A 23,825-nucleotide genomic window follows, 5' to 3' on the forward strand; every position below is an offset into this window, starting at 1 on the left:
ACTTTTTGGCCTAAAAGCAAAATGCTGTGTGTGGCGAAAAAATAACACTGCACATCACCCTGAACACACCACCCCCACTATGAATCATGGTTGTGGCAGCATCGTGTTATGGGGATTCAGCAGGGACAGGGAAGCTGGTCAGAGTTGATGGGAAGATGGAACCAAATACAGGGCAATCTTAGAAGAAAACCCGTTCGTCTGCAAAAGACTTGAGACTGGGGCAGAGGTTCACCTTCCAACAGGACATTGACCCTAAACATACAGCCAGAGTTACAATAGAACGGTTTAGATCAAAGCATATTAATGAGTTAGAATGGCCAGTCAAAGTCCAGACCTAAATTCAATTGAGAATCTGTGGCAAGACTTGCTTTTGCAAGAATTTCTGTTCAGACGCTCACCATCCAATCTGACAGAGCTTGAGCTATTTTGCAGGAATGGGCAAAAACGTCTAGATGTGCAAAGCTGGTAGAGACTCGCCCAAAAAGACTTGCAGCTGTAATTGCAGCAAACAAACTTTTGACTCGGGGCTGAATACAAATGCACGCCACACTTTGCACATATTTATTTGTAAAAAAATTTGAAAACCCATTTATCATTTTACTTTCACTTCACAATAATGAGGCACTTTGTGTTGGTCTATCACATAAAATACCCCAAAAATAGTTAAATTTTTGGTTGTAATATGACAAAATTTGGAAAATCTCAAGGGGTGTGAATACTTTTTCAAGGCACTATAGAAAAATCGATAGGATTTAATGTCATTGTAGAAAACAAATTCACAAAAATATTTGCTACAGTTAATTCCAAACTACCTAAAAGAAAATTGTATTTTAGATATAAATGTGGATGGGATTAGGTAATCCAGTCTGAATGTTTTCTGTTAAAACATTGCTGATTAAATACGATAGACTCTGTAGTAAAAGCCAGAGGCCATATACCCTGGACTGCTTTGGCAGGGAACTGGGGATTTTCTCTTTTTCATTGAACGGAATATATTTTTTGTTCTCTAAAAAAAACAGATTTTGGTAATGATGAAAATTTGTAAAGCTTGATGGACTTTAAGTAAAGTGTAATTTTGATTTTTAGATATTCATGCACTACGACCTCACCCTGGACAAGTGGAGGTGGCCTTTCGATTTAGATCACTCCTGGATTCTGATCATCATCCATCAGAGATTGCTGGTAATCTTCTATGTTCCTCTTTATGCAGTATTCCTCTATAATCATTTTTATAAAGAAACATTGTGCTATTTGAACCAGTCAACTTCTGTTTTCTAGTATTGAAAAGTAATCTGGAACATACTGTATAGACCAGTGATGGCGAACCTTGGCACCCCAGATGTTTTGGAACTACATTTCCCATGATGCTCAACTACACTACACTGCAGTGCAGTTGAGCATCATGGGAAATGTAGTTCCAAAACGTCTGGGGTGCCAAGGTTCGCCATCACTGGTATAGGTGATTCCAAATTTTTTCTCCAGTTTGTTGGAAAACCATTTTGAGCAGATGGTTTTTGAGAAATATGACCATAATAAATGTTTGTTTACTGTGCTAGACAATTTACACTGCTAATGTTGAAGTTGAATCAACTTATCCCCTTTAAGTTGAGATGTTAAAATTCTGATACTATATTCTATTCACTTATGATCATTGCGATGACCAGTATTTGTTGATTATTCTTTGAATTTTCTGAAAAATAGTCCATATATGAACATTCTAAAGAGGAACATCAAAGGTGGTTGTGTGTGTGTGTGTGTGTGTGTGTGTGTGTGTTTTTATCAAAAAAGGTTACTGATAAATTCATAAGGGTGCTTATCTAGGGAAATTCACTACCAGAATATGTCACTGCCATAAAATAATAGAAGTAATCTTTATATGTTGTGAACATACCTTTACTGGAAATGTAGATTGCATGTCAATACTGAGACTTAAAATTGCTGAGGGTTGTGGATTTATTGTTTTGTGTTCTCTTTTTTTTTTTTTTTTTCTTGCAGAGAGTCACAGGTTTTGTGACCGAGTCCAAGATGCATACACACTGCGTTGCTGCCCACAGGTAGGCATTCTAATGTGCAAATGTTACTTGTTACAATTTCCAGAATCTAGTTGGTGTATTTGTGACAAAGAAAAAGCTTCTCTTCATCTTGCATGAATAACCTCCTGTATTAAGCTGGGTGTGCATTATCTTGTAGACTTAAATTATTTCAAAAGAGTTATCAACCCCGTTGGATCCTTCTTTCTTTTTCTCTTTATCCTTTTTTCTTTTTCTTTTCCCCCCTGGGAAGATTCACGCTCTCTATTTTGTCATCATTGTCACCAGGACTGGAAGTGAGGGCGCATACAACATTTTGAGTTGTCTCCATTGAAAGATTTCTCCTCTACTCCTGTTCCAGTGATAATTATTGCCATAGCAACTGGCTAAGAGAGGATTTTATTCACTTTGGAGAGAGTTCTTCTCACTTCCTTATATGCCTATGAAGTGAAGGGGAAAATCTCCCCAGTGGGACATACAGCTAAAAATTGTTTTAACCCTTCTGTAATGGGATGTAATTTGTATTTTTATTTATTTTTTTTTTACACGACTGATACTGTTAATGTTGACTGCCTCCTGATTGATATATATGTCCCTAGGTACATGGTGTTGTGAACGATACCATTGATTTTGTGAAGAACATCATTGCAACTGAAATTAACAGCGCAACTGACAACCCTGTATCCTCTGACTTAATCTGAAGTATATTATAGCTTCTAAGTATTTTTTCCAAAATATTTTTTTTCCAGTCATCTTCCAGGATGGCACACCTGAGATGACTGGTCTCACCTGACAGGAAACACCATCATCAACAGAGTTTAAAAGGCCCCACCCTTCCCTCTGTCCCTCAGTTATTGATTGTGTTTCCCACAAGATGCAGCAAAACCTTTTTGTTTTTTCTCCGGACCCAGGCCTGGGGCTGAGATCCCCCCCTGGGATATCAGACCTTAGGCAGGCCAGTGGTGGATGCCGGGTCTGCTAGGGCTTTGCCTTTCCCAAGGGGGATATTGTCTCCAAAGAGTACTCGGGGAGTAGCAGGTAACAGAAGAGTCCCCCTGAGAGCTGGAGGCCCCTGGACACAGTGAAGTGTGTCCGGAACTCCAGGGATCACATTTCCACTCTCTCCTCCTACCTGATAGTGGTGGATGGGATGGAGGAGTAGGTCTGCACACCCCTTCTGCCCGCGGGGGGGGCGAGAAGCTCCTGGAGGACGGGCCGAACATGCAGGTTTCCTGGCATGGCGGCTTCGGCATCTGCCGTCGCTACTGCGCAGGTCCGGATGTCGGGCAGAGGGGCTGGGCGCTCGCACGGGTTCACTTCCACCAGGTCATTACCTGGGACGGAGGCTCCAACGAAATGGCGGCGATCGGCGCTGTTAAAACGAGCGCTGAAGAGACAGTGGAGCGGGGGTCCAAGGTCCTGGTACCTTCAAAACCGCCTAAGCAGATACTTTCCCGCAGAAAGCCTAGGAGGGATAGAGGAGGAGGATGGGCTGAGTGCGGCCACAGCACTTGAGGGGACCACAGGGGGTGAGTCTACCTGGCTGTTGTGGGGGTAAGGTTAGGGGTGGTCCTATTCCCTCACCCCCACAGAACACCTTAGAGTGGCTGGCTAATGGGTAATTATTCTTTGTTTCCACAGAAACAGAATGCCGTGCCCAGGGGTCTGCCGGTAGATCCAAGTCCAAGGGCCCCTCTAGGTCAAAACGTTGTAGATACTGCAATGAGAAACTCCCGCAGGACCACACCAAGCCCTTTTGCTTTCAATGCATTTATAAATTAGTGGGCAAGGAATCGGCACAGGTCATAAAAGTGCCTTGCTCTGCAATCCGAGATGCTAGCAACTCTCTAATCATTTAAATCTACAGTCGGGGCCAGTCGGCAGGCGGAGACCCCTTCCCGTAGGGAGGACTCCCCCTCTTAGGAGGGAACCTCAACGAGTAACGCAGGGGGGTTCCAAGGAGCACCTGCACCTTGTTACTCTGATGAGGAGGAAACAGTGGCCTCAGGGCAGAGCTCTCCAGAAGAGGGGGAAGATTTGGACCAGGATAGTCAGAGTGGGGAAGCTAGGCCTGGAAGGCACCTCTTTTCTGCCGATGACATGGAGGGCCTCCTCAAAGCAATTTATGCATCTGAGGATATTCAACAGCCATCCACGCAGGTCTCAGCTCAGGATAGATTGTATAGGGGTCTGGGCAGACCTCAGGCTAAGTCCTTCCCGGTTCACCAATCTTTCAAGGACATAATCCTGAGAGAGTGGAAGGAACCTGAGTGGAAAGGTACTTGGGCTCAAGATGTGGAAGCGTAGATGTCCTTTCAGAGAGATCCGGGGGAGAGAAGTACAGGTACACAATGCGGTGGGAGTGTCCTACTTAAAGGGACAGGAACAAGGTCCTGGAGGCTAATGAATTTATGAATTTAACCCAGGAGATCTTGGAGGAGGCAGAGAGGAGAATCTCCTCAATTTTAGCGGTCTATAATAGAGGGACCCTCAATATACAGGCGGACTTCCTCAGCAGGCAGCCCATTCATCTGGGAGAGTGGGAGCTGAACGGCAAGGTGTTTTCGCTGGTAAGCGAACATTTTGGTAGACCGGAGATCAATCCGTTTGCTTGCAGAAAGAACAGGAAGGTCCGGAAGTTCTTTCTCGCCAGGGAACAGGGCGTCCAGGGGGTGGATGCTTTAGCCCAGAGCTGGAGGTTCGGCCCTGCATACGCGTTCCCTCCCTTGGTACTCATCCCCCGGGTGTTACAGAAGTTGTCTCAGACAGACTGTTGTCTTATTCTAATCGCACCCTGGTGGCCAAGGAGGGCATTGTTCCCCACCCTAGTGAGGTGGTCGATCGCCCCTCCGTTGCATCTCCCGTCCAGATGCGATCTCCTCTGTCAGGGACCAGTTCTACATCCTGACCCAGGGTTCCTTTCCCTGACTGGCTGGTGCTTGAGAGGGAGATCCTCAGGAATAGGGGTTGTTCGAAGAAGGTGATTGATACCCTCCTGCTAAGTAGGAAGCCTGTCACCAGTTAGATTTATGCTAAGGTTTGGGAGGTCTTCTCTCGTTGGACTCAAGCTAGAGAAGGCACTCTCCAAACGATACCGACAGTCCTGGACTTCCTTCAGGAGGGGGTTGACCAGGGCTTGGCAGTCAATACTCCCAGGGTTCAGGTCGCGGCCCTATCCATGTTTTTGGATAGTAGACTCGCTCTGAACCCTCTCATTAAAAGATTTTTGTTAGCCAGGGAAAGAGTAAGCCCGGTAAAGACAAATAGGTTTTCACCATGGGGCTTGTCCCTGGTACTGGATGCCCTAACTAAAGGGCCTTTTGAGCCAGTGGCTCAGATTTCAGTTAAATTCCTTTCCCTCAAAATGGCCTTCCTTCTGGCAATTACGACAGCCAGGAGGGTTGGTGACCTACAGGCTCTGACAATTAAAGAGCCGTTTTTTGTTGCTCATAGAGGATAGGGTAATCCTCAGATAGGATTCACTGTACCTGCCTAAAGTGACCTCAAATTTCCACAGGTCACAGGAGATTGTACTGCCCTCATTTTGTGAGAACCCCAAGAATGAGAGAGAGAATTTCATTTGCTAGACCTCAGACGATGGCGATATGTCTATCTGGAGAGAGTTAAAGCCTTTAGAAGATCCAACCATCTACTGGTTAGCTTCTGTGGCCAGAGTAAGGGTCTGCAGGCCTCCAAGCCAACTATAGCAAGGTGGATAAAACAGGCTATCTCGGTGGCCTATGAGTACTCAGGTAAGCCAATCCCAACTCACTTAAAGCTCATTCGACTAGATCACCGGCGACCTCCTTGGCAGAGAGTGCAGGCGCATCAATTGACCAGATCTGCAGGGCAGCCACATGGACAAGCTAAAACGCCTTTCTGAGGCACTACAGGGTGGAGCTGTTGTCACCTCAGGACCTGGCGTTCGGCAGAAAAGTCCTACAGGCGGTGGTCCCACCCTAAGGTAGGCCTGAGCTTCTTGTTCATCATCTCGGGTGTGCCGTCCTAGAAGGTGACTGGAGAAAATTACCAGTTACACTTACCTGTAGCGGTGTTTCTAGGAAATCTTCCAGAACGGCAGGTCTACTTCCCTACCCTTAATTGTTGGTGATGTTCAATTCTCACAGAATGTACGCTCTTGCACTGGTGTAGGCTAATACTAGGGAAGGGTGGTAGCTTTTAAACTCTATTGTTGATTGTGTTTTCTGTCAGGTGAGACCAGTCATCTCATGTGTGCCGTCCTGGAAGATTTACTAGAAACACTGTCACCGGTAACTGTTCAACTTAACTAGTGTACTTGTACGAGACTGCAGCTTCTTATAGCATGATTCATAACGTGACATGATATAAACCAAGGATACCTGAATATTTAACATTGATAAAGTAGGAATGAATAGGGACAACCCAGCCACATGTATTTGTACCTAATGCCGCAGTAGCAAATTGACTGACATGCATCGAATGATGCGTGTCCATGTCTAGTGACCTAGAAATTGGACAGGGTCTCCATGTTCTTTTACAGTTGCTCACACCCCTGTGTTTATTACCAGTTTTAGAAATCAGCCCCTGGAATTCATACAGACTGGTGCAAGCAGATTTTGTGAAAGTCTCTCTCATGCATTCTAAAAGTGGGGAAGCACGTGCCAAATTCATATACCTGTCTAGAACTTGTACTTGAATTTGGCTCATGCTGCACCACTTTTAAAATGCATGCAAGGCACTTCTGCAAAATCTGTCTGATCCAGTTTTTCAAGATAGTTGGTCTTAATTGGCTCCACTTTTACATTTAGTGCATTGACTGTGACACAATGTAAAAGGGGCACATTTTAGAACTGGAAGAGAAGGGGAGAAAGCACCAAACCGGCATAGTGTAGCACAATTAAATAAAATACCATACAATATAAAACAAATAGAACTCACAAGTGGGTGAGGGGGAGAGAGAGGATGACAGTACGCAGTGGATTGTAATGAGCTGGGAGCGTTGTGTCCTTGGTGGAGAAGAAAGCCAGCTATGGTGGGGAGCAAGATGAGCCTGGAGTCCATGCAGGGAGAACGGCGTCAGGCTGCCCTGTGTGACTGTGATGGTATATCCAGAAATCGGCTGTCCACCCAAAGACTATGAGTCCAGCTGGAGTAGTGAGAGGAGCTGTTAGTCCAACCGCTGTGTGAGACAATCGGGACGCGTTTTGGAAGCTTAACCACATGCTAATGAAGGGGATTGACAGCTCCTCTCACTACTGCAGCTGGACACATTGTCTTTGGGCGGACATCTGATTTCTGGATATACCATCAGGGCCACACAGGGCAGCCTGACGCTGGTCTCCCTACATGGACTTCAGGCTTATCTTGCTCCTCGCCACAGCTGTTTTTCTTCTCCACCAAGGGCTACCACACAGCTCCCAGCTCATTACAATCCACTGTGGGCTGTCATTCTGTCATTCTCCCCCTCTCCCCCTCTCCCCCTCTCTCCCCCACCCGCTTTTGAGTTCTATTTGTTTTATATGTTATTTTACTTAATAAATTGTGCTACACTATGCTGGTTTGGCGCTTTCTTCTCTTCCTATTTTACAGATTTGTGGATTTCCAACCCACAAATTAAAGCAGCCCTGCCAGTACCACAGTGTCAGCCGTTTTCTACCAATTGAAATTTTTATTCCGAAACCTCCCGGGAATAAATGTCTTTCAATACTTCTTTTTTATCCTGGTATGACATTTTATCACTATAGGGTGGGCACAGTGTCAGCGCTGTAGTGTTTTTTTGGCACATTTTAGAACTACCTGAATTTAGTGCATGAGTCGCTGAAGCAAACCCAAAGTGTTGCAAATGTTTCAAGAATTTGGCGCAATACCTTAGCGAGGGATAAATGCCAGAAAAGTGGCGCAGCAGCTTTACTGAATTTTCCCCCTAGTGTGTTATATTTTGAACAACCGATGCATTTCATTGGCTACAGTGTTCAGAAGGAGACGGTAACAGCCATAATAACCAGGTTGATCACCTAAGATGTAGTATGAAATAACCACAATGTATACGCGGTCAGTTCACCTGGTGAAAAAAGATGAAAAAGTAACTGAGATAAATACTGCCACATCTGCTTTATTTCCCAGCAGATTTTACTTTCATTTCACTTAAAAAAATAAAATAAAAATAAAAAAAACCCAATGCTAAGAAACATATCGATGCTACCATTGCTGACCTCTTCTTCTAAAAACATTACATACCTGGCTGTTATGCTGATGCTGTAGATTCAGTACTTCCCCTGGGACATATCTGCAGACCAATGGTATAATTTACCATAATACAGATGTTTATTTAAAGTGGTTGTAAAGTCAGAAGGTTTTTTTATCTTCATGCATTCTATGCATTAAGACAAAAAGCCTTCTGTGTGCAGCAGCCCCTGTTATGCCGCGTACACACGGTTGGACTTTTCAGCTACAAAAGTCCGACAGCCCGTCCGACAGACTTTCGACGGACTTTTGGCGGACTTTCTAACGAACGGACTTAACTACATACGATCACACAAAAGTCCGACGGATTCCTACGTGATGACGTACGACCGGACTAGAATGAGGAAGTTGATAGCCAGTAGCCAATAGCTGCCCTAGCGTGGGTTTTTGTCCATCGGACTAGCATACAGACGAGCGGATTTCTGGGTCCAGCGGAGTTACGACGTAAAGATTTGAAGCATGTTCCAAATCTAAAGTCCGTCAGATTTGTGACTGGAAAAGTCCGCTGAAGGTCCGGTGAAGCCCACACACGATCGGATTGTCCGCCGGATTTGGTCCATCTGCGTCCGTCGGACCAGTCCGGTCGAAGTCAGACCGCGTGTACGCGGCATAACACTTACCTGAGCCCCCTCTCTGACCAGCGATGTCCATGAGTGTCTCAGCCATCCTAGACTCTCCCTCCTGACTGGCTAAGAAACAGCAGTGGTGCCACTGGCTCCTGGACTGAGCAGGGAAGTATAACATGTTTGTTATTTTTATAGAAAAAAAGGAGACTTTACAATCACTTTAATATAAACTACTCAAAAATCATGAGTTCTTTATCAAAACTTACTTTTCTTGTGATGGTTGATACACTATGGTAACTTGTCTACAATGTATAATCTGATCTCCTTTCCTGGAAACTACAGTCTAGCAAAAATCCTCCTTCAGGCTCCCACAACTATGCTTAACATTGAGGGCATCATTTATGAAGGAAGAGTTATCTCAAATTCTTCCTTTTTGAAGTGTGGGGCAGTGAAAGAAAAAATGATTGATTGATTGCTGAGGGTCAACGCAGACAATTCTTATGTGAATGATGTTGAAGGAATAGTTTTGATTTTGTAATTCCTTTACTTTATAATTAATTCACAACCAGAAACGCTGAACTGTTTCAGCATGCCCTAAGATTTTGTTCAGTGTTACACATTTTTGGACTCAACATTGCTCCTTTTTTAATTGATCCTTCATACACTAGCCAGTTTGAGCATGGAATCCTTTTTTCAGTAGCCAAAATAAGAAATTTTAGGTTGTATATGTCTGGGTTTAATCTCAATATTCAGGGGTAGAGGCTGAGAAAAAAATAAATGAATTCCTTGACCCTTTCTCAGATGGTTTTTGCAGCAAGAGGAGAAACCATTTCAGGTGGAAATTTCCATGGTGAATACCCAGCTAAGGTAAACCTATTTTTCCTGATAACTATTTAAAGATTAATGCCGCGTACACACGAGCGGACTTTATGGCAGACTTGGTCCGGCGGACTTTTTGACGGACTTTCCGAATGAACGGACTTGCCTACACACGATCAACCAAAGTCCGACGGATTCATACGTGATGACGTATGACCGGACTGAAACAAGGAAGTTCATAGCCAGTAGCCAATAGCTGCCCTAGTGTCGTTTTTTGTCCGTCGGACTAGCATACAGATTAGCGGACTTTTCGACCGGACTCGAGTCCGTCGGAAAGATTTGAAACATGTTTCATTTCTAGGTCCGTCGAACTTTTGGGGAAAAAAAGTCCACTGGAGCCCACACACGATTGAATTGTCCGCCGGACTCCGGTCTGCCGGACCAAGTATGCCGTAAAGTCCGGTCGTGTGTACGCGGCATTAAAGTATCTTTTACATATCTATAGAATGACATGATCTGTTACATTTTGCTATGCTTTACAGGCCTTGGATTATCTTGCTATTGGGGTCCATGAGCTTGCTGCAATCAGTGAGAGAAGAATTGAAAGGCTTTGCAACCCTTCCCTCAGTGAACTGCCAGCATTCTTGGTAACTGAGGGTGGACTAAACTCTGGTTTCATGATCGCACACTGCACAGCGGCTGCACTTGGTTAGTGTTCTGTGTAATCAAAGCCCAGTATTTCTTAGTGTAATCTAAAGTTTGCCATACATGGTTAGATTTTCTTTGGAACACTTGCAGAAAAATGATTTGTCAAAAGATTCTTTCTTGTCAACTAATTTTGTTCAGAAGCCCTTAAAATTTCATATTGACCTGCTATTTGAATGGAATTCCAGATGTGATAAACAAATTACAATATGTATTTTTCCTGTGAGAAAACCGCATTCACAGTTAGAATTGAGGAATAAAATTTCATCATGCTCCTTTGCATTTTCTCCCCACTATGGCTGAAAACAAACATTGATTTGACCCCACTAACCATTACAGATGAAGAAAAATTCCAAAAATGACAATTTTTTTTAACAAAATTCTACTGGCGTGAGGCCAAATTAGAACTTCAAAGTTTTAGGGAAACAACTTTTATCAAACTCTTAATGATGTTGATGTGTCTGTTTGGGAGATTTCTCCACACTTGCTGTCTATTTAACAGGTGTCATAGAGAACAGGTAATGAGGGGACTCTGCAGCAGCACAGACCACAATTAAAACAGATGCAGGTTATAAGTCTTTCCTACTTTGTCCAAAACCTTAAAGGTTGGGTTTTAACTTGTTTCTCTAAGGCAAGGATTAACAGTAAAAGTATGAGGCCATAAATGTGGAATTAAGGCCCCTTTTACACTGATGTGCTTTTGCGCAAAAAAAAAAAGCCCACGAAAACCTATTTCCATTAAAATCAATGAATGCTTTCACATTGGGGCAGTGCGCTGGCGGGGCTGTGAAAAAACTCCTGCAAGCAGCATGTTTGGAGCACTAAAAGCACCTCAAAAACGCCCCTCTCCATTGAAATGGAAAGCGCCTGAAAAGCAGTGTTTTAATGGCAGTCCAGAAGCACCTCAGTGTGAAAGGGGCCTATTATAGATAGGAGCAGGGTTGTATTTAGTTGACATGCTACCCTAGGTAAGACTGAACGATGATGCTTTTTTATGAGCTCCATTCATTTTGCAGTGATTATTTTAAATAACAACTAAAGCCAGAATGTGTGTTTGAAGGCATCAAGTCTGATTCACATGCAGAAATACTTTCAGCTGCACAGACCTCCAAAAAACGAGATATATAAAGTCTCCTGAACTTTGAAGTCTTCTGACTACTTAATGACTCATGTACTCGTCCCCTCTATAGATCTCTTACTAAATATAGCAATAAATGTCCAGAGGTAGCCAGAGGAAGGAAATGAGGTGGAAGTTATCACAATCTGCTAGTTTTGAATCTTGATGCCTCTAACCTGTTGCTGTAAGCACTGGCACACAACTGCCCTGGTTGACAGTCCAATTAGAATTTGGAAGTGGCTCTGTTTGTGTATGTGTCTTTCTCTTACTGATATGACAAAACACCCTTTTGCTACTTTATTCAAAACAAAAAAATAGTGGCGGGACAATCGTTAGATGTGCACTCAGTTTTTCAACCATCGTTTCCTTTCTCAGTTTCTGAAAACAAATCTTTGTGCCATCCATCATCTGTGGACTCCCTCTCAACTAGTGCTGCTACTGAAGATCATGTTTCCATGGGTGGCTGGGCAGCAAGAAAAGCACTTCGAGTCATTGAACATGTAGAACATGGTAAGAGAAATTACCAAATGAATTCATCATTACATCCATCCTGTTAGGAATGGGTAGAGAAATGGGATGTTTACAGGATATCAACCAAGAGGAAAATTCACTTAGTACAGGCCAGTTATAATTTAAAGGATAGTTTCACCTTTAGCAACATGTTACATCTGTATTTAGGGTGTAATATGTAACATTTTGCTATGCACCAGCCCATGTGAATGCAAAAAACTACAAGTCAAGTTTTACCATCATAGAAGCTCCGATCAGCTCCCTTGTAGTCTATTGACATTTCCTGCAGCTCAGTAATGGCTCATATGGAGGTATGAGCAGAGAGCTATAGGAAGTGTCTGTAGGAGCCTGACATTGCAAGTGCGATCCATTAATATCCACAGCTGTGGTAGCCAATGAGAACTTTTCCTTTTTCTGAGACTGTAAGACCTATTCTGCATGTTTGACAACAACTGATCTGTCTTTTCCTAGACTTTTGGAGGGGAAAGAAGTCTTGGAAGGGTTTGACAGGTCATGTAACAGGATATTTAAGTTTGGAACAAACTTTGTAATTATTAAACAGGAAATGTACAGTTTATTCATGTAAATTTAGATTGCAAGTATGTATATTTTTTGCACATCTAGTTTTTCTTTTTTAATTTATTTATGTTGTCACAATAACTTCCAACAATTTATATGTGTACAGACCCATATGAAGTTCAAGTGACTTTTTCCAATGTTATGCATATATCAACAAACAATATAAAAACTATAAGCCACCAACTCCATATGTACTATAGTAGCTTTGTATAGTAATAAGCGACTAGGTAATCAGATAAAAAGGTAAGGATCCTTGACCTGTCACTTCAAGGTAGTGAAGCTTTTTACTGTTTAATAACAATTATGGCAGACCCCGTTCGGGGGGGGGCTTTGGGGGAAAAGTACAAAGTGGGTAAAGGAAGTAGTATAGATAAGCTGGTGGGTCCTGCTCTCCAGGGAGTTGATCCTTGTCATGGGTCATGTTTCTAGGAATGCCAAGCAGAGCAGAAATGATAATTAGATTTGCAGTTTTAGCGGCCAAGGAAGCCAGGGTCCAGGGGAGGGAAGTTTGGTTCATTTCTTGTATGTAGGTGTCGACACTTTTAAACTATAACCAAGGCACCCATGTAGATCTGAATTATCTGGTGTAAATTTCCACAGCCCTTGCTAAAAATGGATAATTATTAAAGTAACTATATGTGTGTGGCATAAAAGAATCAAATGATCTACAACTTGCAAGTGACTGTAAATAATACAGAAAAAGCAGATCGGCTCATAGCAGTTCATAATCTTTGTTACAGTATATTTGCTATTCAGCGTCTGAGTGTCGATCCATTTGTTTGTTTATATGTAACACTAATATTTTCTATTTAGTGTTGGCCATTGAGCTGCTTGCAGCCTGCCAAGGTATTGAATTTCTACGCCCTCTTAGAACCACCACTCCATTGGAGAAAGTCTATGACCTTGTCCGCTCTGTGGTCAGGTAAAAGCAAACAGTATCTCCCTGTGTTTGTGTTTTGAAGGCCTCCTTTTTGTAGTGGTTAATGATCAATAAATGTTTGCTTGTCTTTTGCTAGGCCTTGGATGAAGGACCGTTTCATGGCTCCTGACATTGAAGCTGCTCATAGATTACTTGTTGATCAGAAGGTGAGGGTTTGTTTTTTTGTTTTTTGGCTTGCAACTTGTATTTTTTTTTTTTGTTTGTTTTTTTTTTTTTAATTCGGTGAGTGTAAACTAGTATAACTTTGCATAGTTTTGGAAGAGACTTCCCAATAATAACCACTATAGTTTGAACAATCTGTATTGACATATGCAAACTATTTTAAAGATTTTGGGGGAAAAGTGCCAGGATCCAAGTCATAAAAATAAACAAGAATTCCGTGCTTAGGAGTAATGAGAACTGCTGCCTCCCTAAAACAAACTTCACAAAGTGAAATCTTAAAAAAATTAATAAAAAAAAGGGAAATGGCGCTGTTCTATGAAGCCAAATTATCATGAATGTGAAACTCTTGAGTGATGAATAGACGGTAATAAAAATGCGATGCAAGGGAATGATTTCGGCAGCTTACAAGTCCATGACGAAAGGGAGAAATAATCCTCTGCCCTTTCTTAAAATGGTTGACAGGGAGAACGTGGTAGAAAGAAACATTTTTGAATTAAAAGTGTCTTTCCACTTTTGCAGCCAAGTCCGAACAAGCTCTACTTTTGTATTTGTAAAAATTTGTTCCCATTATTTTATAAAAAAAAAAAAAAAAATATTTAAAAATTGCTTATTACCATTTTAGATGTTCTCCTCCAAATTATCCTTCTTAGTTTTCTTTGTTTATGTAGCAAGATCCCAGGCCTCCTTTAGCCTAATGAGAACCTCCAGTTTAATGAGCCAAGAGCTGCTGACATCCTTCCTTTATAGAGTGGGTTGTAAGGCATAGAGAGCGTAATGCAAGATAGATTTGAACAGAACTTTGGGAGAGAGGGTAAGGGCCAGGACACCCTTTGGTAGTTGCAATGTTAATTAACAGACTCAGACTTCTACAGGTAGACAGCCATGCAGGGAAAGGCATCCAGCAAGACACCACATCTGCATGTGTAGGAATGCTGTCTCATATGGCAACAGTCTTAGAACAGTTCCTAACAAACTCCTTTATTTTCTCCACAGTCACTTCCTACAGGTTCTCAACCCACAGAGGTCCCAGTCTCTCTCACTAGACTTGCTGATTCACTCCCACACATCCCTTGAGCTCTTCCAAACTTCGCTTAAGTATCTTCCTCAAGCGTCACCCTCTCTTCTCTTCTGGGTCCCTAGCTTGGTACTCCAGATACTTCTCAAGCTTCACCCCACTGGCCTGCTCGTCCCTGGCTTAGCATACAAGGCTGCTCTGCAAGTGTCAACTCCATTGGCTGGGTCCCTGGCTTGACACTTGCTAAAGTTTCCCAATTCTTCACCGTCCCCAGTTGGTGAGAACACTGCTCTGGTACTTGCTTCAGCTACTCACTGTGGGCCCTGATAATAAGGTGGTTGGTCCCTTAGTGGCGACCGTACCTCCGACAGATTCTCCGGCCGGCAGATCCGTCACTTCTAGTTGGACTGCAAGCCGCAATCCCAACCCTATGCTGCTCTCTTGCTTCTGGATAGGCCCTCAGACAGCCTAGCAGCCAGATGTGCCCGGGATAGGCCCAAACTCTGGCCTAGCAGCCCAGGCAGTACAACACACACCCAGACAGCTGTCCAGGTGGCACAGAACCACGATCACCTGACTCCATCCAAATATATAGGTTCTCCCAGCAGGCCAAGAGATTTAAGAAAACCCCTGCCCATTGGCTGAGGTACCCCATATACTTCTAATCTGTCCTTGCTTTGCCCTTGTCTTATCTAATGTCACCAGGTACCTGGCCACCTAGCGACAGAAGAGAGAAGTGCAGCAATTCCAGACTTGGGGTGAACTCAATTGATCCCTAACAATGAGCCAAGGTTGCTACACCTGGCAGGTAAATTTAGGAGCAACCCTGCCTAAACATCAGGGTGTTATATCTATTAGGGGGCTGCGGAGTTATGTTTTCCCGTCAATGTCCCTGGCTACAGTATATTGTGCTGCAAATTATCAGATGAAAACCAGATTTAAACATGGTGTGCCCTAACAAAGGGTTGGAGGTACAGAAGCTTGCCTTCTGCATAGTAAGTTAATGAGAGGAAACTCGCCTTGTCCTAAGGTTAGGTTTACACTTGTGTGGCTCTGAGAGACGCATTTTGCCCAGGCACGGCAGCCCATTCATTGGAAAAGGTCCCTGTACCATTTTTGAAAATGCTGCCCGCATAGAAAAAACGCAAGTTCAGTGCAGTACCCAGTGTGGGAAGCCACACTACAGTTCCCAGTGTATGGGGGTGCCATTAGGATTAATAGCAACTCCGCGCATCTCCCGAGGAGCAATTCATTTTTATGTGCATGTGGTTGCGGCTGCAGGAGCGGTCCCGCAGCGGCAATCGCCTGCACAGGTGTTGCCTAGTCGGAGGCCAGAGTGCTTCCCTTGCGGCTGAGTGCAGAGCACCCCTGAAGGTGGTAACAGGAGATGCTACGCCCAAAGAAGTACGGGTTGCCAGCTGTGTTAGGCTGAAGTGCTGAGGAGATGATCACTGGATGAAGGCTGGGCAAACAGGATGTACTGCAGAGCAGGAGTCCCTCAGAAGTACCAGGCGATACTTGGCAGTAGGGAGAGCCAGTAGCAGGGTCAGAAGCCAGGCCAGTAGTCATGCACGGAGTTCGGCCAGGAACAGAAGTAGGTAGCAGAATCGGGAACAAGCCAGGGTAATACACAGGGAATTGGGCAGTAGCGTAATCAGGAGAGCAGACCAAGGTCATAAACGGGCAATCAGGCAAAGCAGAGTCAGTAAAACAAGCCAGGGATGGAGACAAGACAGGTCAAAGGCAAGCCGGTTCGGTAGCAGGGAATCCAATAATGGCATAAGCAGAAACACACGGGGGGGTGGGTTACAATCATCCAGCAACTTGTGGATCAGACTGCTGACTTTAAGTAGGCCACTGGGTTCTAGGATCTGTCACTCATTGTGTGCGCCATGGCGTATGCGCTATTGCGCATCGATGTTCGCAACCAGTCGCACCCACATGCACATTCGCATGGTCACAATCCTGAGTGCCTGCAAACCTCATCTGTGTTGGTTCTTCTGTGAACTGTCTTCTGACAGGTGTGAACCTAGTATAAGCTTTTCTGTTGGGACAGACTTAACTGAACTTGAAATGCTTGCAGTATGCCATAACCGCTTTTCCTAAAACTTTTTTTCAGGTATGCTACTCTTATTGCACAGGCTTGCATGTGAGGACATATTAAAAGAAAAGTATTATTCTTGCCACTTACCACAGTAATACATAAATTGCGAGTCAGTGCATCCTCTGAATACACGTACACTTACCTTTTGCTTAATTCTCATATCTAACATTTATTCACACTCAGACTGCCTCCTTATGCCCTGTTTTTTCCCATATACTAAATGGGCAACTTTACATTGCAGGATTGTGCTGCCACTGCGAGCCAAGCATTTGGCTCGTGGTTGTGGTGCGGGCCCATTGATCTTAAGGGACGAGTTTGACAGGTGTTGTCAAACTCTGCAGTCAGAGTTAAAAATGCAGCAATCCTGACGCTATGGATCATACCTACAATGTGTACAGAACTATCAGGCTGTAATGTTAGAATTTGGGTGGGCAGCCAAACTGTGGCTTAGCCACCAGTATTACTGCCCCTTGGCCACCTGTGTGAAAGAGCCCTTACTGCCTTTTTATTTTCTTTGGCAAGTCTGTGTGGTTATTTGTAGCTGAATTTTGTGTATTCCCATGTTCGATTATGTTTAAAAGTTGAAGAGTAAGACAGTTCTGACAATCGGAGTGAATGATTAATATACTGTACACACTCTTCAGAGGAAAAGTAAGCTATCAAGTAAAACGGGACCAAAGGTCTCTCTGATCCTCTACCTATTTATGTAACCAAAAACTGCCAGAACCACTAAACTGCCTTCAGAATTTGCTTATCTTTCCTTCTGACCCATGATATCTTTGAATGAGACTCTGAGAAAACATCATCAAGTCCATTCTAAATAGTTCAACTTTACTTCAAGATTTTGATTCTGGAATGGTTAGCCACTCTTGCTAATTTCAAGACCAATTTGACATCTGTGAATACCTTCTTGTCCTCTGTGGACTATTTTGTATAATGGACTTTTAATACTGTAAAATAAGGTAGCACTAGGGATGTTTGCTAAGCACACAGGGGTTAATTTAGTAAAACCGGAGCGTGCAAAATTTGGTGCAAAACATTTGGTGCAGCTCTGCATAGAGACCAATCGGCTTCCAGGTTTATTTTTTGTCAAAGTTTAATTGAACAAGCTGAAGTTAGAAACTGATTGGCTACCATGCATAGTTACACCAGATTTTGCACTCTTCGTTTTTAGTAAATCAATCTCACAGCGTATGTGCCCATCTTCTAAGAAAATCATTGTGGCAGCCCACTGGTGTACATTATAAAGGGGCAGTTCGATGCTTTGTTACAACGTGTCACACTGTTTAGTTTTTGTTTTTTAATTTTATTGAAATTCCACAAATAGACATTTCATTCTGTTCCATCAGAGGTTCTTCGTTTCTACGACATATGTAGGGCACTGCAATCCACCTGTATAGTGTGAATGGGCCATATAGAAAACCGTTGTTCTGTATAAGGCATTATGTAGACTGTTTTTATTAATACTGATCATCGCAGCTCAACGCACCAGATGTGAACAAACAGGGCTGGTGCAAGGATATTTGACACCCTAGGCGAAACCTTATTTTGCTGCTCCGCCCTTGACCCTGCCCCTTTGCCCTTGCCCTGACCTTTTTAATGACTGCTCAAACACTTAAAATAAAAATACCTTCAAAGTTGCTGCTTTCTCCACAAGCCAAATTTCTCCTGCAATCCCCACCCCCAGCACCCTGCCATTCCTGCTCCCAGCAATCCCCACTTCCAGCGCTCTGCCATTCCTGCTCCCTGCCGTCTCCACTCCCAGCACCCTGCTGTCTCCACTCCCAGCACCCTGCCATCCCTTAGCCCAGCCTGCCACCTCTACCCCCAGCAAACTTTGATCAGGATGTTCAGGGGTGGGCGGTCCCCGATCGTGCAAACAGCAGAGCAGGAGGAATTCTCACTGATCTTCCCTCTCCAACCTCCCCCCACCACCTCCCAGGCTGGCTGATTCGGAGTTACAATGCTTGCCGACCAAACCCAACCCCCGGAGTTGCAGTGCCATATAGTCCAATGGCTGCATAAAAATAAAAAAAATAGGCATTTCTAGAGACAATCTGTTTACCTCCATGTCGCTCTCTGCCCCAGAAGGACCACGCAGTCATCCCTGAGGTTGGCTGCTCTGCCCCCTCCCCCCCAGTGATGAACGAATCAGCCCTTGGCTGGTCACGCCCCCTCATGAGTCCCAACCAGTGAAATGAAGGAGGCGTGCCAGATGCTCGGCATCATTCAGAGCCCTGAGCCGCTAAACAGCTCTGCAGCTGGGAGAGTGAGAGGAGGGATCTGTCGGTGTACTGCATGTGATAGTTCCCTCCCCGCACCCCTGCACGATCCCTCTCCTCCTCCGGACCTCCGATACACTCCTGCAGACTTGCCACACAGGGACAGCGGCTTCAGAGGTGACATCCACCAGAGATGAGAAGGTGACCGGTCGTGGCTGCGCCCTAGGTGGCTGCCTTATTCCCCTAGTGGTAGCGCTGGCCCTGTGACCAAACCCTTAGATTGAATTGATATATGTTCAAAAAATGTCTCATTTTGATATGTACATCTAATTATCTATGCAATAAAATTTAGCAAGCAGTTTATTTATTTTTTTTTGTCCCGTGACGTACCACTTGGCATAAGGAATAGGCAAAGGTCCCTGTGCAGCAGCTGTAAAGGGGAGTCTTTAGTCCCAACTATTCATCTGGCTAGCGTTGGGAGGCAATTGTACTGTTGGTGCACATGAGTACAGTCCCAGTCACACCTGCAGGCATCAGCTTGCTCTGATTTTTACCATTGTAAGCTATACTTGAAATTTATTTAACTGTCATTATTTTAGACCCAAATCCCCCTGCGACAATTACAAATTTTGAATTTCCCCTCATTTTTCGTCTTGGTGACAGTGGTCACCAGTACAAATATATAGAGAGTAAATCTCCCTAGTGGAGACTGAGACAGCAATAAAAACCTAACTGAAGTTCTAAACCTTCCCCATTTTATCCAAATTGAAACACATTTTGGCTTTGGGCGGTGCTTGTCAAAGTTTGGAGCTGAAACTCCTGCTGTTCTGTGCATATATGGACTCCCTGCTTTAGAGCATAATGGAAAGCCCATCTAAGAGTGATCTGGGACACATTCCGTAGATCAAGGGTCTCAAACTGTCCCATCATGCCTCTGCCTGTTGGAGTCATGCTTGTAACTGTCAGTCTTGCAATGCCTCATGGGATTTGTAGTTTCACAACAGCTGGGGGGCCGACAGTTTGAGACCCCTGCCCTAGATCCTCAAAACTAGAAACTATGGGCTGGTATTGGCTGGCATCTTCAATTAATTTCTGAAACACTCCACAGTCTCAATACTTTTCAACTCACTCTTACTCTGTATGTTGCTACCGTCGAAGGAGCCGCTTGGTAATTTGACTTCTCTGTTCTGCACATTGACTCCAAGAACAACCTCAGCCCCTCGGAGACACCTGCTTGAATGAAAATCACTGCTAACACTTATAAAAACACGAGCATAGATGCCTTTTTAACTCGGCTGTGACTTTGCACTAGGACATACACGACCGTTTTTATGGTAAATTAACTAAATGTATTAGTATGGGTTATAACAAATGGTGGTTTGAGCATAAATGAGCATGCAGGAGGTAGGTTCAGACAGTCTGCTAGACAATACAATCTCTATGCCGAAGTAAGAACAGAGTTCTGTACCATTAGATTGGAATCAACTCCTAAATCAGCAAAGTTGGCAATAAACTCTGCATGTAAGCATTAACTGCAATATAAGTAATAAAACCATAACTAGTTTAAAGTGTAGTCTATGAGAATGGCTAGGCTATAGTGCAATGTTTCCCTAGATGTACCTCTTGGCATAAGTAATGGGTAAAGATCTTTTGGAGCAGCTGTAAAGGGGACAGTCTTTAGTTCTAACTCTTCATTTGGGTGCAGTTGTACTGTTGGTGCACATGAGTACAGTCCTAGTTACACCTACAGTCATCAGTTTTGCTCTAATTTTACCATTGTAATCTATATTTGGAATTTGCAGAACAAAGTGCCCCGAGTCTTGGAATCCAATGGGCAGCTTACAACTGTACATTTTGTTACAGATTTCTTTTCCATTTATATTTGCTAATTTTTATCTTTTTCCCCACTCTTGTGTAGATTTGGCATGTGGCAGAACCATACATTGAAAAATATAGAATGGAACACATTCCTGAATCCAGACCAGTGTCCCCTACTGCATTTTCAGTGGACTCAATGTCACTAAGCAACACCTCTGTGCATGATCCCCAGGACCACAATGATAACCAGGACCATGATAATCTTCAGGAATTTCAGTCCTCACTAAATGATTTACGTACAAGTCCATAGCTGTTTCCAAATGTAGAAGTCTAATTACTGAAGGAACTTCTTAAGGAAACAAGTTTCCAATCATGTAACGCTACTGTTATAGGCTTGTGTTTTGGTAAAATATTTGTAACATACATGCCCCCCATATATTGTAGATGATACGTGTTGTGTAATGTAATCCTTTTTGTTGTAAGCATGTAGAAAATTTACATTAAAACAAGACGATAAAACAAGCAAGCATTTGGATAAGTATGACAGATGTTTTTGCCGGTTCCCTATTTACATCATCTCATATCACATGTGTTTTCTCATAAAAAATATTTAAAAAAAAACAGTGAAACTAAGCTCAGTGGCACTGACTCTAAGAAAAGTTGGAGCTATACATAATATCATGCATTACGCTGTAGAAAAATATTGTAATACCTAGATGGAATATTGATAGTGAAGATCAGTATTTGCATGTAGATTCAGTAGGCTTGAGGGTACAGCAGTATTTCAGAATGTTAGCAGTACATGCTGCACCTTCTGGTGCATGCGTGCAGGTACTGAGCTTCGCATCAAAGCATTTATTTTAAAGGAAACAAAAATGCATAAACAACTTAATATTTACAAAAACACTGTTTAGGGGTAAAAATGTTTTTGAAAAATGTATTCGCATACCTCAGAAAATATAACATATTGACCCAGTGTCCACCCTACAAACACCAAGAGACCATGTCTAAGGCTACATTCACACCTGAGCATCAAGCTTTTGTGCGTTTTTTTTTTTTTTGGGCATTTTGTGACAGGTTTTGTATGCTTGTTTGAGCGTTTTTTTTTTTTTTTTTTTTACAGTGTTTTCCAAGCATTTAGGAGCTTTGCCATTTTTGTATTAGCCAATAGAGAAAACTATCATCTGTTACATCATTTGTTGCTATGTGTTTCTGCTTTCAGCTGCTTCATAAACACACTAATCTGCCTGATTCAAGCTACAAAACTAGCTTCAAAACTTTTTTTTTAATCTTCAGTTGTTTTAGAGGGGAGATGAGAACCACGATCATAAAGAATAATTGATTTTTTACTCCTTGAGCACTTTGGAGCTTCAAGCTAAAAAATCCTCAGGTGTGAATGGGGCATGTGGCGGAATTATAGGGGTTGCTGAGGTTGCCATGGTGACCGGCCCCTTGTTGCAGGGGGCCCATGAGGGCCCCCTGTATACAGTATTTCGATAGGAGGAGCGGAGACAAGCTCCCCGATCATAAGCCGTACTGTAATCGGCACTGTGTGGGGAGCTGCTCACATTGATTACAAAGTGAAAGCACAGTGCTGTGCTCTTTGTCTCCCCCTACAGTGCAGTACCCGGCAGGAAGAGCTAAGGTAAAGGTCTGATGTTTTTTATCTACTGTATGTGTGTTTATATGTATGTGTGTGTGTGTGCATGTATGTGTATATATATATATGTGCATGTATGTATATGTGTGTGCATGTGTGTGTGCGTGCATGTATGTATATGTGCGTGTGTGTGTGCGTGCATGTACGTGTGCTTATGTGCTTGTATGTGTATGTATGTGTGTATGTGTTTATATCAGTGGCGGTGCGTCCATAATGGTGCACGGGTGCCGCCCCCTCTCTCATGCATAGCATGAATCCATGGCCGTCGCTGTCCCCCCTATTCAGGCGCCTGGTCCCTTTTCGGACGCCGGGCGCCTGAATTACACCGGCGGGGATGTTTTTAAAGCACTAATAGGCTTCAAAATAGGTGAACTGCGAGTGCCATGCTTGCCGCTCACAGTCCACCCAGGTGTGTTAGAAAAGCGAATGAATATTTGCTTTCCTAACACTGAACCGCCTCTCCACCAATCAGGTGCTCGGGTCTGTTACCCGGCCGTCACCTGATTGGCTGAAACGACAGGCACCGCTATTGGATGCCTATCAGGAGGAGAGGATGGGAGGAGACGCATGGACACCCACTGCCCCACCGAGACAGGGTGAGTGCCGGGCAGACTGCGAGTGGGCAGGGGGGTCACAGCAGCTGCGCTTCAGGGCACAGTGGCTGCGTTTGATGGGCACAGTGGCTGCGTTTGATGGGCACAGTGGCTGCGTTTGATGGGCACAGTGGTGGCAATTGATGGGCACAGTGGTGGCAATTGATGGGCACAGTGGCTGCATTTGATAGGCACAGTGACTGCGTTTGAGGGCACAGTGGTGGCAATTGATGGGCACAGTGGCTGCGTTTGATGGGCACAGTGGCTGCGTTTGAGCACAGTGAGGCTGCAATTGATGCGTTTTTTTTTTTTAAAGAATTTTTCAGTTTGCTTGCGCCCCGACAAAAATTTTGAGCACCAGCTGCCACTGGTTTATGTGTGTGTGCATATGTGCATTTTTATATATATATATGTATGTGTGTGTATGTATGTATATATGTATGTATATATGTATATATGTATATATATATATATATATATATATATTATAGTGTGTGTGTGTGTGTGTGTGTGTATGTGTATATATATATATATATATATATATATATATATGTATATATATAATTATAATGTATGTGTGTTTACATTTATATATGTGCTTTTAATCCTGACCCCCTATATGTGTCCCATTTAGAACCGATTTTTTTTTTTTTGCTAGTTCATAGTACCAGCAAAAAAAATGCTGTTCCTCTGAAATGTGATCCATGCTCAGATAGCTTTTCAGAGGCATTTGACAGCCGGTAAAGAGGCAATATGTTGC

The 23,825-nt window shown here is 43.4% G+C and overlaps 1 protein-coding gene across 3 annotated transcripts in view; it reads left to right on the forward strand.

Moving 5' to 3' along the window:
* HAL (histidine ammonia-lyase) overlaps positions 1 to 21,334 on the forward strand; it is a 63,090-nt gene extending 41,756 nt beyond the window's left edge. For all 3 annotated transcript variants that reach the window (XM_073620147.1, XM_073620149.1, XM_073620150.1), the window contains 9 exons: positions 1,087 to 1,182; positions 1,996 to 2,054; positions 2,630 to 2,710; positions 9,623 to 9,688; positions 10,183 to 10,348; positions 11,838 to 11,972; positions 13,365 to 13,473; positions 13,568 to 13,637; positions 20,913 to 21,334. In XM_073620147.1, coding sequence (XP_073476248.1) covers positions 1,087 to 1,182; positions 1,996 to 2,054; positions 2,630 to 2,710; positions 9,623 to 9,688; positions 10,183 to 10,348; positions 11,838 to 11,972; positions 13,365 to 13,473; positions 13,568 to 13,637; positions 20,913 to 21,122 — 992 coding nt within the window. In that variant the 3' untranslated portion in view covers positions 21,123 to 21,334. The remainder of the gene's footprint in view (positions 1 to 1,086; positions 1,183 to 1,995; positions 2,055 to 2,629; positions 2,711 to 9,622; positions 9,689 to 10,182; positions 10,349 to 11,837; positions 11,973 to 13,364; positions 13,474 to 13,567; positions 13,638 to 20,912) is intronic.
* The last annotated feature ends 2,491 nt before the right edge of the window (positions 21,335 to 23,825 follow it).

The sequence above is a fragment of the Aquarana catesbeiana genome, linkage group LG03 (genome assembly GCF_042186555.1).
Source record: "Aquarana catesbeiana isolate 2022-GZ linkage group LG03, ASM4218655v1, whole genome shotgun sequence".
In the NCBI taxonomy this organism is placed as follows: Eukaryota; Metazoa; Chordata; class Amphibia; order Anura; family Ranidae; genus Aquarana; species Aquarana catesbeiana.